General features: G+C 33.7%; 1 protein-coding gene across 6 annotated transcripts in view; it reads left to right on the forward strand.

The window, feature by feature from the left end:
* PTBP2 (polypyrimidine tract binding protein 2) overlaps positions 1-11785 on the forward strand; it is an 83599-nt gene that overhangs the window by 60838 nt on the left and 10976 nt on the right. For 4 of the 6 annotated variants that reach the window (XM_040471054.1, XM_040471055.1, XM_040471059.1 and 1 more), the window contains one exon: positions 11642-11785. This exon is cut by the window's right edge and continues 11 nt beyond it. In XM_040471054.1, coding sequence (XP_040326988.1) covers positions 11642-11785 — 144 coding nt within the window. The remainder of the gene's footprint in view (positions 1-11641) is intronic. The other 2 variants (XM_040471057.1, XM_040471058.1) reach the window with 1 other exon arrangement.

Below are 11785 nucleotides of genomic sequence, written 5' to 3' on the forward strand. Positions count from 1 at the left end.
ATTGTCATCTTTATAAGGAGCCACTTACTATTTTGCCTTTTATAGTAGCTTTCAGGCACCCTTTATAGCAACATCCAATATTACTTTAGTAAGGTCATGCCCTCTGGAATGGTAACTAAATCTTTTCTATGTTTATTTGCCTGCAATGATATTTAATGTCAGGTGACTTCAACATACAGCAAACTGGTATTGATGGTATTGATCCATTTCCTGCTGAGACTTCCTCAAGCAGTACTTGTTCAAAATGAAATAATTGATAGATGACCCTTTATTTCGAAGATTCTGTAAGAACACAAGTACTAAATATTTTCTGCAAATATTTAGGGAATTCACTTTACCTCGTATAATTTTATATCTAAGGATTTGGCTGAATTTGGAATCAATATTATACATTTTAATTGGTTTATTTTACATAATGGTTTATCAAGACTAGCATTTATACTTGGCTTCTCTTTTTCTTTTAGTGCTAGGGCTTACCGTGTCTCAGTGTCTCAGAAAATGTACTTCTTTCAAGAAGGGAGACCTAGTGCTTTGTAAATAATTAGAAATCTGACATCTAAATACATAATCACAAATCCAGCAGACTATTAGTTATTCACGTATTCTACTTCAAAGAACAAGGTGATAAAAATCCTTGAGATTATAAATTGAGACGTCGTTACTATGATCATTTTATCATGTTTAAGAAGTGTATTTAATTTATTAAGGGGCGGATCACTTTTAGAAAAATTGCTAGAAGTAATTTTTCATGATCATGTTGTCTACATTTAAAAATTTAGGGAAGGTACTGTGTACAAAGTACTTTAGAGCTTTCCATGCGTTTTGAGTTGAATAAAGTAATTGTCATCCATTTCTTCATATGGCCTTAACAAAAGGCAATACAAAACTTTTTATAGGAAATCTGTTGATGTCAAAATAATTGATAATTGAGGACCGATCTAACAAACATTTGTTCATAAAGGTAAATCTGTAGTTCTGTAGGACAGTGTCTCTCAAATTTTTCTGCATGTCGAAATCACCAAGCCCTACCCTTACACTGAAAATAATGAGGAGTGTGTCCCAGTAGTTTGTAGTTTTTCAAGATCCCAAGATGGTTTTACTGTGTAGTGGAGTTGATAAATACAGAGAAAAGTTAGTAATTTTTAGATGCTAAATTTAGCTTTTTAGCAAAGTTAACAGAATTCTCAAAAAAAATTCTTTATAGCTATTGAACAGTATTTTAATACTTTGTTTATTCATGCCAAATAAATATATTTTGGCATTTTTCTGATAGAATGTTGTCTAGCTGTTAAATTGAGGTTTTTTTCCTGTTTGTGATGCATAAAATCAACAAGTAAACTTTAAAATATTCTTTTAAAATTATTTTTAAGTAATTTCTGAAAGCTTTTGTTATTTTCGAATGGGTTATTCATATGGTAGGTTTTAAAAAATTTTTACTATCAAAGATTTCAGTCATCATATACCAGTATAGTGAATCCTACATTCCCATCATCTTGATTCAATAGTTTCCACACTTGTTTTATCTGTTCATCATTTTTTCTATTGTATTTTGAAGCAAATCCTTGACATCATGTCATGCCATCTCAAACATTACCATAATATCTTTAAAATAATTACATTTTCTTACCAAACCATAATATGATTATCACACCCATCAAATTTGACAGTGACTTCTTAATGTCATTGAGTACTCAATCCATCTTCAAATTTCCCCGGTTTTCTCAAAAAATGTATTTTAAGAGTTGCTTTGTTCAGAATATCCTCTCGGGCCATACATGACATCTGGTTATTTCTCTTAAGACCCTGGTAATCTGTAGTAGTACTCTCCCTTCATGCCCACCCTCAGATCCATTGACTTAATGAGGAAACCTAATTATTTTGAGAAAGTCCTACAGTCTGGATTGGTGTGGCTCTTTTTTGTAGTGTCATCTTAACTTGTTTCCATGTGAACCAGAAGTTAACTCCAAAAGCTTGATTAAATTTAGATTCTGTTATTTCTATTTCTCAAGAATATTCATAGGAATACTTCATAGGTGTTCTTGTTTCATGTTGTATGTCTATTGGAAGCATAAAACATCTGGTTATCCCACTTTTAGTCATGTTTTAAAATAGATTGTAGTTTAGGTGTTATGATCCTTCATTATATTGATCTAATGGTTTGAGAATCTACCAGTGATTGCTGCCTTAATTTATTCTATATGGGGGTTGCAAATGTTGCCTTCCTCCTCCCCATTCACATATCCCTTTCCATTAATTAGTTGAAAATCTTTGTAGAATTTTCCTTCTTCAACTAAGGCTGTTTACCTTATAATTGGTTTGTTCTAGACAGTTAAATTCTTGCATTTATTTACCAGTTTTAGGTGGAAGAAATTGATGCCCAGCTTTTGTTTTTTGTTAATTATTTAAACCAGTTTATGAATGGGTACAACCTAGATTCTTCCCAACTTCTGCTTTAAACTTCAGAAACTGTAGGTTGCTTCTGCTTTAAACTTCAGAAACTGTAGGTTCTGGTAGCCCCAGAGTGGTTTGAGATAATGGCCTTAGCCCAGAGGTGAGCAGTTTTATTTATGTAATAATAATTTTTTATTTTGGTCGTAGCCAGTGGCCCAAAAAAAGAAAAGGGTGGTGGTGGATAAGGACTAAACAGAACTAATTAAAATTTAAATATGTTTCTCCCCCAAAATAATACATCACCCTAAAATAAAGAACTGGGAAGCATTAGTGTTTCCTTACTAAATACCAAAAGAATATAAATCACTTCTCCTGCAGCTACTTATGAGGGAAAAAAGACCCGCAGATATGAGTGTGAGTTGTTTTCTCAAAGGATTAACATCCCTTAGGTGTTCTTCTCCTTGTATCTGTGGGTATGTGCAGTCTGTTTATACATTTTTAATATGGTTCTATAAGATATGCAGTAAAAACAAACATCTTTTATGCAACATTGCAATATGCTGTTTCATTAGGGTGATGAGGGGGAAAACTACAAATCCAGACAAATTGGAAATTAATTAGTATGTCGCAATGAGCAATAGACCAATACTCATCTATTTTCTTATAATATATTTAAGTGATGCCCATGTTTTCCCGTGTGTGGTTTTAAAATAAGATATTCATTATTGTCTTTTAGATATTACTTAATAAATTTAGGTTGTTACAGTATCTTCCAAAGTTGAATGCTATTTAGAAATTCTTGTGTGTGTGTGTGTGTGTGTGTTTTTTTTCTGAACCATTCAGTAGCCTCAGAGCTTAGTCTGATTTCATTTAATTATTATGATGTAGGCCATTAAGTAGACCTTTTTAAAAAAAGACCTTTTTAAAAAAAAGATCCTTGTGGAAAGGAGTCTTTAGGATACTTTATACCACTTTCTAAGAAGTGGGGTCTTTTTGGATGATGGGTATTGACAGAAGAGATCAGCTGTTTTTTTCCTAACACTATTTGCTTTCCCTAGAAAAATATGGCTCCACTGTCAAAATGCCTAGATCTTTTGCGTAATTCCCATGATAGGAATAAATATTTAGAAAATTATTAGTTTAAAAGTAGTTACTTAGATTCCACCTATATTGCTGCAGTTCATTTCATTTATTTTGTAGCAAAAATATTTGAAATACTGTGGCTTAGAATGAAATTGTCTGATGCATATGGATACTAATCACTAGCCGTTAATTGAATATGCGTTATGTGCCAGGCATTGTTCCTAACCCTTGTGAGTTAGTCCTCACATTGTCCGTAAATGAAGTTAACCCTTAACTGTCCGCCTGCTTTATCGATTTAGAAACTGGAATACAAAAAGATGAGCAGTTTGCTCAGATTCTTATAATTAGTGGGTGGCTGAGGTATTCAGGGATGCTGGCAGTCTGGCTCCAGAGTTCATACTCCTAACAGACAATTGAATAAAATATGCAGTAGATTAGTTGGGCCTCTTAGTCTGACTAAACTCCCCCCCATGGAGTTAAAATAGAATAATGTCATACATATAGTAAATATGTAAGTCCTACAGTTTTAATTTCCTTTTTGTCCCTCCTATAATAAGGTGTTTTGTGTTGCCAAGACATTGGCTTTTTGTTGCCCAGCCCATTAGGTGTTGAACCTGGTTATTATATGATTGCAAAAACAAAAGTATTGTTCATATATCCGTTCAAAAGTGGATCCAAAATATAGCAAACTGAATTTCTATTTTTATGTTTTTACAAAATACACATTAAAACTTAAATACCAAAATCTTAATTTTAGCAAAGCCTGTCTATAATATTCCATTATAAGACTGAATTATAGCAAAGAAGATTCTGGTCATAAAATCAAGCCAAATAACTCATTTACTGCAGACACATTTGCAAGTCATCACCCAACAAAGATTAAGATAATTACAAGTACACACACATTCTAGAAATATTTCCCAGAAATATGAAACTACATAAATCTTTAAAGTGTTATCGGTGAATATCATGACATCAAAATTTTTTTAAAAACCATATAATTAGAAAAGCAGTATTTTATCATAGTAGACATAAATCATAAATCACACGAGAATATCTGTTCTAATTCACTGTCCCATATCTTTGGCTTTCTCATTTCATTTCTGTCTTAACATCTAAGAAGTAAGAAACTACGGTTGAACATGCCTATCTCCCTATGTGTGCATTCTTAGAAAATGATCCTGAGTCTTTGGATTATTGAACTATCCTCTATTTTCTCAGGGCTGAATTTTTGAAATATTAATTTCTCAGTCTTTAAGATGTTTCTTTTAGAAAAGAAGTAATGAGAGCTGAGATAGAATTAAGTCCCAGAATTGATTGTAGTGTATTGGCTCAAGATTATAGTGAAAATGCTGGATCCTAAAAAATAAAGAGGTACTTGTTTAGATCACTGTGAGAACTACAAGGGATTATTGTCAAGCTCACACAGAAATGGGGGGGCAGGGAACAATGTAGGGGCAGAGCTAGAGCCAGAACTGAAGTCGTCATTTGTGTAGTCTATATTCTTCCCTCTCACCATTGTGTTTTTATGAAAAAAAGGAAAAGGGGAAACAGATGAAGGAAGGGAGGACTTCTGAAATTGGTTGGAAAACCTGAGGGGATTCTGATCTCAATTTTAGACTTTCTGAACTTAAGTCTAGTGAATTTGTAGAGAACTCTTGAAAATAGATGAAGTTGGCTGATGTTAAATAACAAAATGTTTGTGAATCAGTTTTGGGGTATGTTATGTGTTCTGTGTTCACTCTAATACTTAACCACGTGAAAGTTTAGCCAGAGTACAAGATTGGATTTATCCAAGTCTGGCATTGAAGAATATCAAAGAAATTTAGGCTACATTGTGAAGTCAAGTCCAGGAAGAATAGAAAGGGCTAAAATAAATAAAGGCCACAAGTGGATTCAGTGGTTGTATGGGGTAGAATTGAGAAAGATGGAAGAATGAAGTCGGGAAAGGAGATTTAAATGTTAGAAATGGATGGCAAAACAAAAAGAAAAAAAGATGTAGCAAGAGAAGTTGCTGAAATGGATTGATGTAAAAATTATCAAAGTAGAAGTTTTAAAGAAATTGTGAGACCAGAGTGTTTGACATATCACAGGGTGATAATAGGGGCTGAGAGAGGAGGAGGAATAAAGCCAGGTGCTTAAAAAGTCTATATAATGAGTGAAAATGTCCCAGTAACCTGATGGTTGTTTTGATGAGAAATGATTTCATGCAGAAGCTGTCTTAATTGATGGTGGTGGGACAGCAGTCTGAAAGAAACACTGGGTGGTGGGGTAGAATGATGAATAATAAATCCTTTCTCTTTCCTTTGGGGCAGGGTTTAGGGAGGTAAAAATGACTTTTTGAAAGGGTTATAAGAGAAGTTCCATGAGGACAAAGCAAGCTTTTAATTAAAAAGTTTCTCTAAGGAACACGTTGAAAAAGAAAAATTTGACTGTTAATGATAGAAAAGAATGGATTCCAGCAGGCACAATAAGGAATTGAAGGGTAGGTTTGTAGAAGAGGAGGCATGGATTGAGGATAGAATAGCGTTTCTCATTTTTGTCAAAAGCAAAATTTTTAGTTTCAAATCAGGAAATAAAATGTTCTAAAACCTCCCTCCCCACCGAAAACCCAATACTTTATGAATTAGAAGGCCCTTCCAATATACTGTGTTCAGTAGTATGTGAGACTTAAAACTACCAGATGTCCTAAACAGGATAAAGAAGTAAGACCAAGAGAAATAATTTAATGGACTTTGGATATAAGTTTTAGAATGGGAAATGAAGGGATAAAACAAATTGTGCATCCTTAAAAATCATGGGTAAAATAATCCTAAGGACAAGTCAAGAGAAGCCTAAGGGGATGAGACATGACTAAATGTATTAGAGGATCTTGGAACAAAAAAGAATATTAGATGCACACCAAGGAAATCTGACAAAGTATGGACTTCAGTTGATAATATATCAGTATTAGTTGATTAATTGCAATAATTATACTAACGTAAAATGTTAATGGGAAAAGGAAGTGTGCAGGTTATATAGGAACTCTGTAGAAGCTTCAGTTTTTCTGTAAATCTAAAACTGTTCTAAAATAAAAACCTTATTAAAAACCATGGATAAATTTGTAAATGATTTAAAGGAAGTTAACAAAAAGGTTAGTTTTTTGGGGCAGCCGGGTGGTTCAGTCAGTAAGCATCTGACTTCAGCTCAGGTCATGATCTCACAGTTCGTGAGTTCAAGCCCCACATCAGGCTCTGTGCTTACAACTCAGAGTCTGGAGCCTGCTTCAGATTCTGTGTCTCCCTCTCACTCTGACCCTACCGCACTCACACACTGTCTCTCTCATAAATACATACATACATACATACATACTAAATATAAAAAATAAAAAAATAAATTAGGTTTTTTAATTCTTCTGGGCAAGATTAAGGATGTCTGTGTGACCTTAAGATAAATAAGTAATATCACTTCATCCCACTGGACTTTGAACCTGTATCATATACATGGCTGTGTGTTCATCCATTTCAGTGGTGGAAGGGTTAGTAATGTGTCAGAACTAACATGAGAAATCTATAAAATTGCTGAGTCAACTCAAAATATCTGGGTGACCCACCTGATGAAGATCACTTTATATGAAAAGGATTCCTGTTACACCTTTGTGTGGCAGTTTATGAAGCTCTTTGACATTATTTTATCCTTATAACAATCCTAGAAGTAGAACAGGCATTTTTATGTCTCATCATGAACATGTGTCAATATTTTTTTCCAGCATACCTGCTGCCATAGCTAAAGATGTACATTACTAAAATTAAAAGTATTTCTACAACTAGAAATAATTTGCTGGAGCCAATGTATATAACATGTTTTATGTAATTTTTATGAAGGGGAGATTGTAAATTTGTTGATTTACAACTAGGAGTTAACATTAATATAAATATACAGAATTATTTTTCAGAATTTATTATGGTGTAAATAGTGCATCATGAAATATTTTGTAGGTTTTATTTATTTTATTTTTATTTTTACTTTTTTTAACGTTTTATTTTTTTTATTTATTTTTGAGACCGAGAGAGACAGAGCATGAATGGGGGAGGGTCAGAGAGAGGGAGACACAGAATCTGAAACAGGCTCCAGGCTCTGAGCTGTCAGCACAGAGCCCATTGTAGGGGGTCGAACTCACAGACCGTGAGATCATGACCTGAGCCGAAGTCAGCCGCTCAACCGACTGAGCCACCCAGGCGCCCCAATGTAGGTTGTTTTTAATGTAGAAGATATTTAGGTTAAACCGAAATTTTTTTTTCCTGACTGATAATAATTTTTCAGAGAAGAGTGTACTGAGAAATTAATTGTAGAATCTGTCGTTAGAGACTTTAAAAGTCCAGTAAAAACTCAAGACTAATTCCAGTGATTTTAGAACTATGTAAAGATGGCTTAAGTAAGCTTTTGTATCAGCCTGGGGGAGGATATAGTGGAAGAGAACTACTTGCTAGTGGCATTAAAGACAGACTGCCCTCATCTCTTAAAGTACTCTTAGGCCATACCCTGGGCTACCTAAAATGAAGAAAGGTGATTTGGCAGAATAACGTTATCACCTGCCATAGCACAGTGGCCCAGATTGGTGATAAATAGAAAAGTGGGGAGACGTATATCATTTGGATAGTAGTAACAGCAGTGAAGATCTCAACAGCTTACATTCCACTTTTTGTTTCCCGTTACCTCCGTACTAGAAGGAGGTAGTTGCATCTCCTTTGAGCCCATTTTCTCACTAGAAAATTAGCAGTCTTATTTTTACCAAAGTGTAATGTTGTTTGTTAAAAGATGGCATTCCCTGGCATTTAAAAAGTCTCTCAGATCTGTCACACTAAAAAAAGACTAGACTTTTTTTTTTCAATTTCCATTTTAAATTAATTTCCGTTCTCTTTTAATTCTCAGTGATCATTTTTCCATGATAAGTCTTCATGTTTTAAATAATGTGCCACCAAGTTACTCCATTATAACATCCAGATTTCAATAAGAAATGTATTTCAAAAACCATTATGTCTTGAATGAAGTTTATTTGAACAAATTTTCTATCACCTTTGAGTATATTGGTGAAGTTTTCATTAGATCATTGAATTGTATATTGACATTGTAGAGGTGTATTTCAGAAGAAGCTTTTTTGAAAAAATGAAATATTAAGCTTAGACTGTCATGTTTAGATTTATATATTGAGTTTAGGTAGATTGATATTTTATATTTCATGAATTAATAATATTGCTTCAAATGTCAACAAGGAAAGATGAGTAATAGATGACTTCAAACTTAATCCTGGAAGTGTCAGTACTGTGTAATCTATTGCATGTCTCATTCTTTTGTGTGTGTGTGTGTGTGTGTGTGTGTGTCTGTCCGTCTATCATATGTTACAGCATTTTCTTTTTTGGAAGTGAATTCTTTTTTTTTTTTTTTTCCAATTCCTTATTTATTGATAACCACAGATGTACAAAGCATCATACCAAGAATACATGGCAGTGGTTCACAAAATGTTTAGAGATCTCTGGAGGCCTCTTAGGGTTTCTAACAAAGTCCAAACTATATATCCATAACACTACTAAAATGTTGTCTTTTGACTTATTCTCACTAGCATACATTGCTTTAAAGGATAATAGAATATGTGATCATGTATACTTGTTCTTTTTAAAACAGTTCTTGGCTTTAATTTCTGATATGTTAAATACAACTCATTTAAAAGCTGTTTGTATTCTTCAGTAAATTTTACGAGTATAAAGGGGTCCTGAGACTAAAAGAACATTTTCATTGTGGGATACAAAGTTCAAGACTATTCTAGTAGATAAATAGGAGTATTTTAATGAACAAGATGGCAGTGAAGAGTAGAGATGTACAGGGAAGATGCTAGGGATTAGGTCATTTTTATATTAATGTTGGTAACTAATTCTTCAGTTAAATTTTTCTGGCTTAGTGGGCCCTGAAAATTGTTTCTTGTCTGGTAGAATTGAAAAACCAGAAATTTAGGTGATATAATTTTTTGTGAAAGGAGCTGCTTTCAGATGTCTTTGATGGATTTAAAAAAAAAAAAAAAAAAAAGTCTTTTATTCCTAAAAGGGAATTTGAGGGTTGATATTGACCTCTTCTGCATACCATGTATTTTCGATAGTATTTGTTTTGGGCCATGGACTGGATCCCATTAAGACCAAGAATCTTAACAGAATTTTAAGTTACTTTTTCCCCTGAAAAGTAGCCAATTAAAGTCAGGGAAATGAGGAAATAATTTGACAGTGTAATGCCTGCATCTGGAGTTTCTGCCAGTGTGAAATAATTGTGTTGTCAGCTTTAGTTGAATGGTATGTACATTCAGCCACAGCTATCTGAAAATACTTAAGGAATACTATATTTAAAGAAAGGATGAGGGGTCACTTTCTAACAGTATTCAAAAACAAAATTACTGTTAGTGTATATCTAAGAATTGGGAATGTATCCTCATACTTGCCTTTGGCAGCAAATTAAGATATCTATTGAATGTTAAATGGAAACAACCTATGAAGTGTAATCAGAGGGCTATAGTATTTGACATGGGGAAGTTTGTAACACTTTAGAATAATTGGTTAAAAAGATTCACACCGATGGACCCAAAAAGGCATCAAAGAACATGAGAAGTTTCTATTTTAAAAGTAAAATGGGTGAATGGATGGAACAAGATTGGCCATAAGTTGGTAATTGGTAAACCAGTGTGATGGGTATATGGGATTTGTTATTGTAGACTCTCTCTTTTTTCTATGTGTTGGATATTTTCCATCACAAAAAGCACAATCTAAAAAATATGTTGGAGAAATAAAAAAGGGGGAAATCTCAAAAAATGGGCAAAAAGCACTAAAATAAGCTTATCCACAGAAAGATTGAGAAAAATATCTTTCCACTGTTGGAGTGCTTAGAGAGAAGAGATACAAAGAAATTGGAAAAATTAGAAGTCAGAAACTGAAGAGATTAAGAATTGTGAATCTTAACCTTTTAGACTGTCAGTGAAAGGCCATCATAGTTTCTATAACGTAAAAAGACTTAAAAAAAAAAAAAAACTTGGCTAAAATATTGAGAGATCTGAAACCAAAGGCAACAGCACATCCTTATGACATAGACAAGAAGGCTGATGGAAAGAGAAAAGGAGAAATAAAACATGAACTTTTGGGACAACAGTACAAAGGGCCATTTTGATCCAGGTATGTCACGGATTAACTTCATGTAGGTTGGATGTTTCCTTTTTCATGGGAAGAATAAAAGTAACATACAATTTACTTCATTAGTGAACTAATATGTATTGAGGAATCAGCTGGTATGTAAGAATTTCAGGGATGAAAGGATTTAGAGTTCATTCTTTTAATTGGAAGGTGGATAAAAGATGCTGAGACAAAAGAGAATTCTCTCTAGAGTGAAGACTGGCATATCTTAAAGATGATAGAACAACAGTAAGACTGGAAAATAGAACAATAGAAATGAGAAGGAAATGTTAAAACTGGTAGGCAAAATGTGGGAAAATACTGAAGGAGAAAGCCTGTGTGGATATGGTGACGTTTTCTCATTCCTACTACTGGGGAAATGTGTTTGAGAAATTTGTTGTGTTCATTATGACTGCTTGAGTATGGAATTAAGGCAAACAAACTTCTGTAAGATTTTCTTTAAGTCATTTGAATGAAATAATGATGTTCAGGGTGATAGGTCTCCAAGAACTGAAGGACTTAACGGTTTGTTTCATAAGCTGTAGCTGTCCGGTTTCAAGTATGAGTTTATGAAGATGATAGCACTTGTAGAAAAAAGTGTGAGTTACTGTTTTGTTGAAGATGATATTTATTTTAGATGTGGCTTCTTGCTATAAACCGTGGAAGTGAATTTTTCAAATCTCTGATTTAGAAATATTACATCCTTTATGCTTTGTTTGCTTTTTCATAGGAGATGGAATATGGTATATTTAATTTTTTAACATACAGGTATGTACCTTAGCCCTAATATTTAATGATTTCGTTGAAACCAGTTAATTTTCTCTGATGCATTATCAGTAAACCATTTTTCTAAATGTTATAAAACTTAACTTTCAGGAACCATTTGGAATGGTCAGCCGTAAGCCATGCAGCCATCGTGCTTAAATTGGTTTTTGTAAACGACTTGTGTGTGTTTCGTAAAATATGCTTTATTTTAAAATTAGGGCTTCCTGTTGCAGCTGTTCCAGGAGCTCTGAGTCCTTTGGCTATTCCAAATGCTGCTGCAGCAGCTGCTGCAGCTGCTGCTGGCCGAGTGGGTATGCCTGGAGTCTCAGCTGGTGGCAATACAGTCCTGTTGGTTAGCAATT

Source organism: Herpailurus yagouaroundi, unplaced genomic scaffold, assembly GCF_014898765.1.
Source record: "Herpailurus yagouaroundi ecotype Mexico unplaced genomic scaffold, PumYag 77, whole genome shotgun sequence".
NCBI classification, from domain to species: domain Eukaryota; kingdom Metazoa; phylum Chordata; class Mammalia; order Carnivora; family Felidae; genus Herpailurus; species Herpailurus yagouaroundi.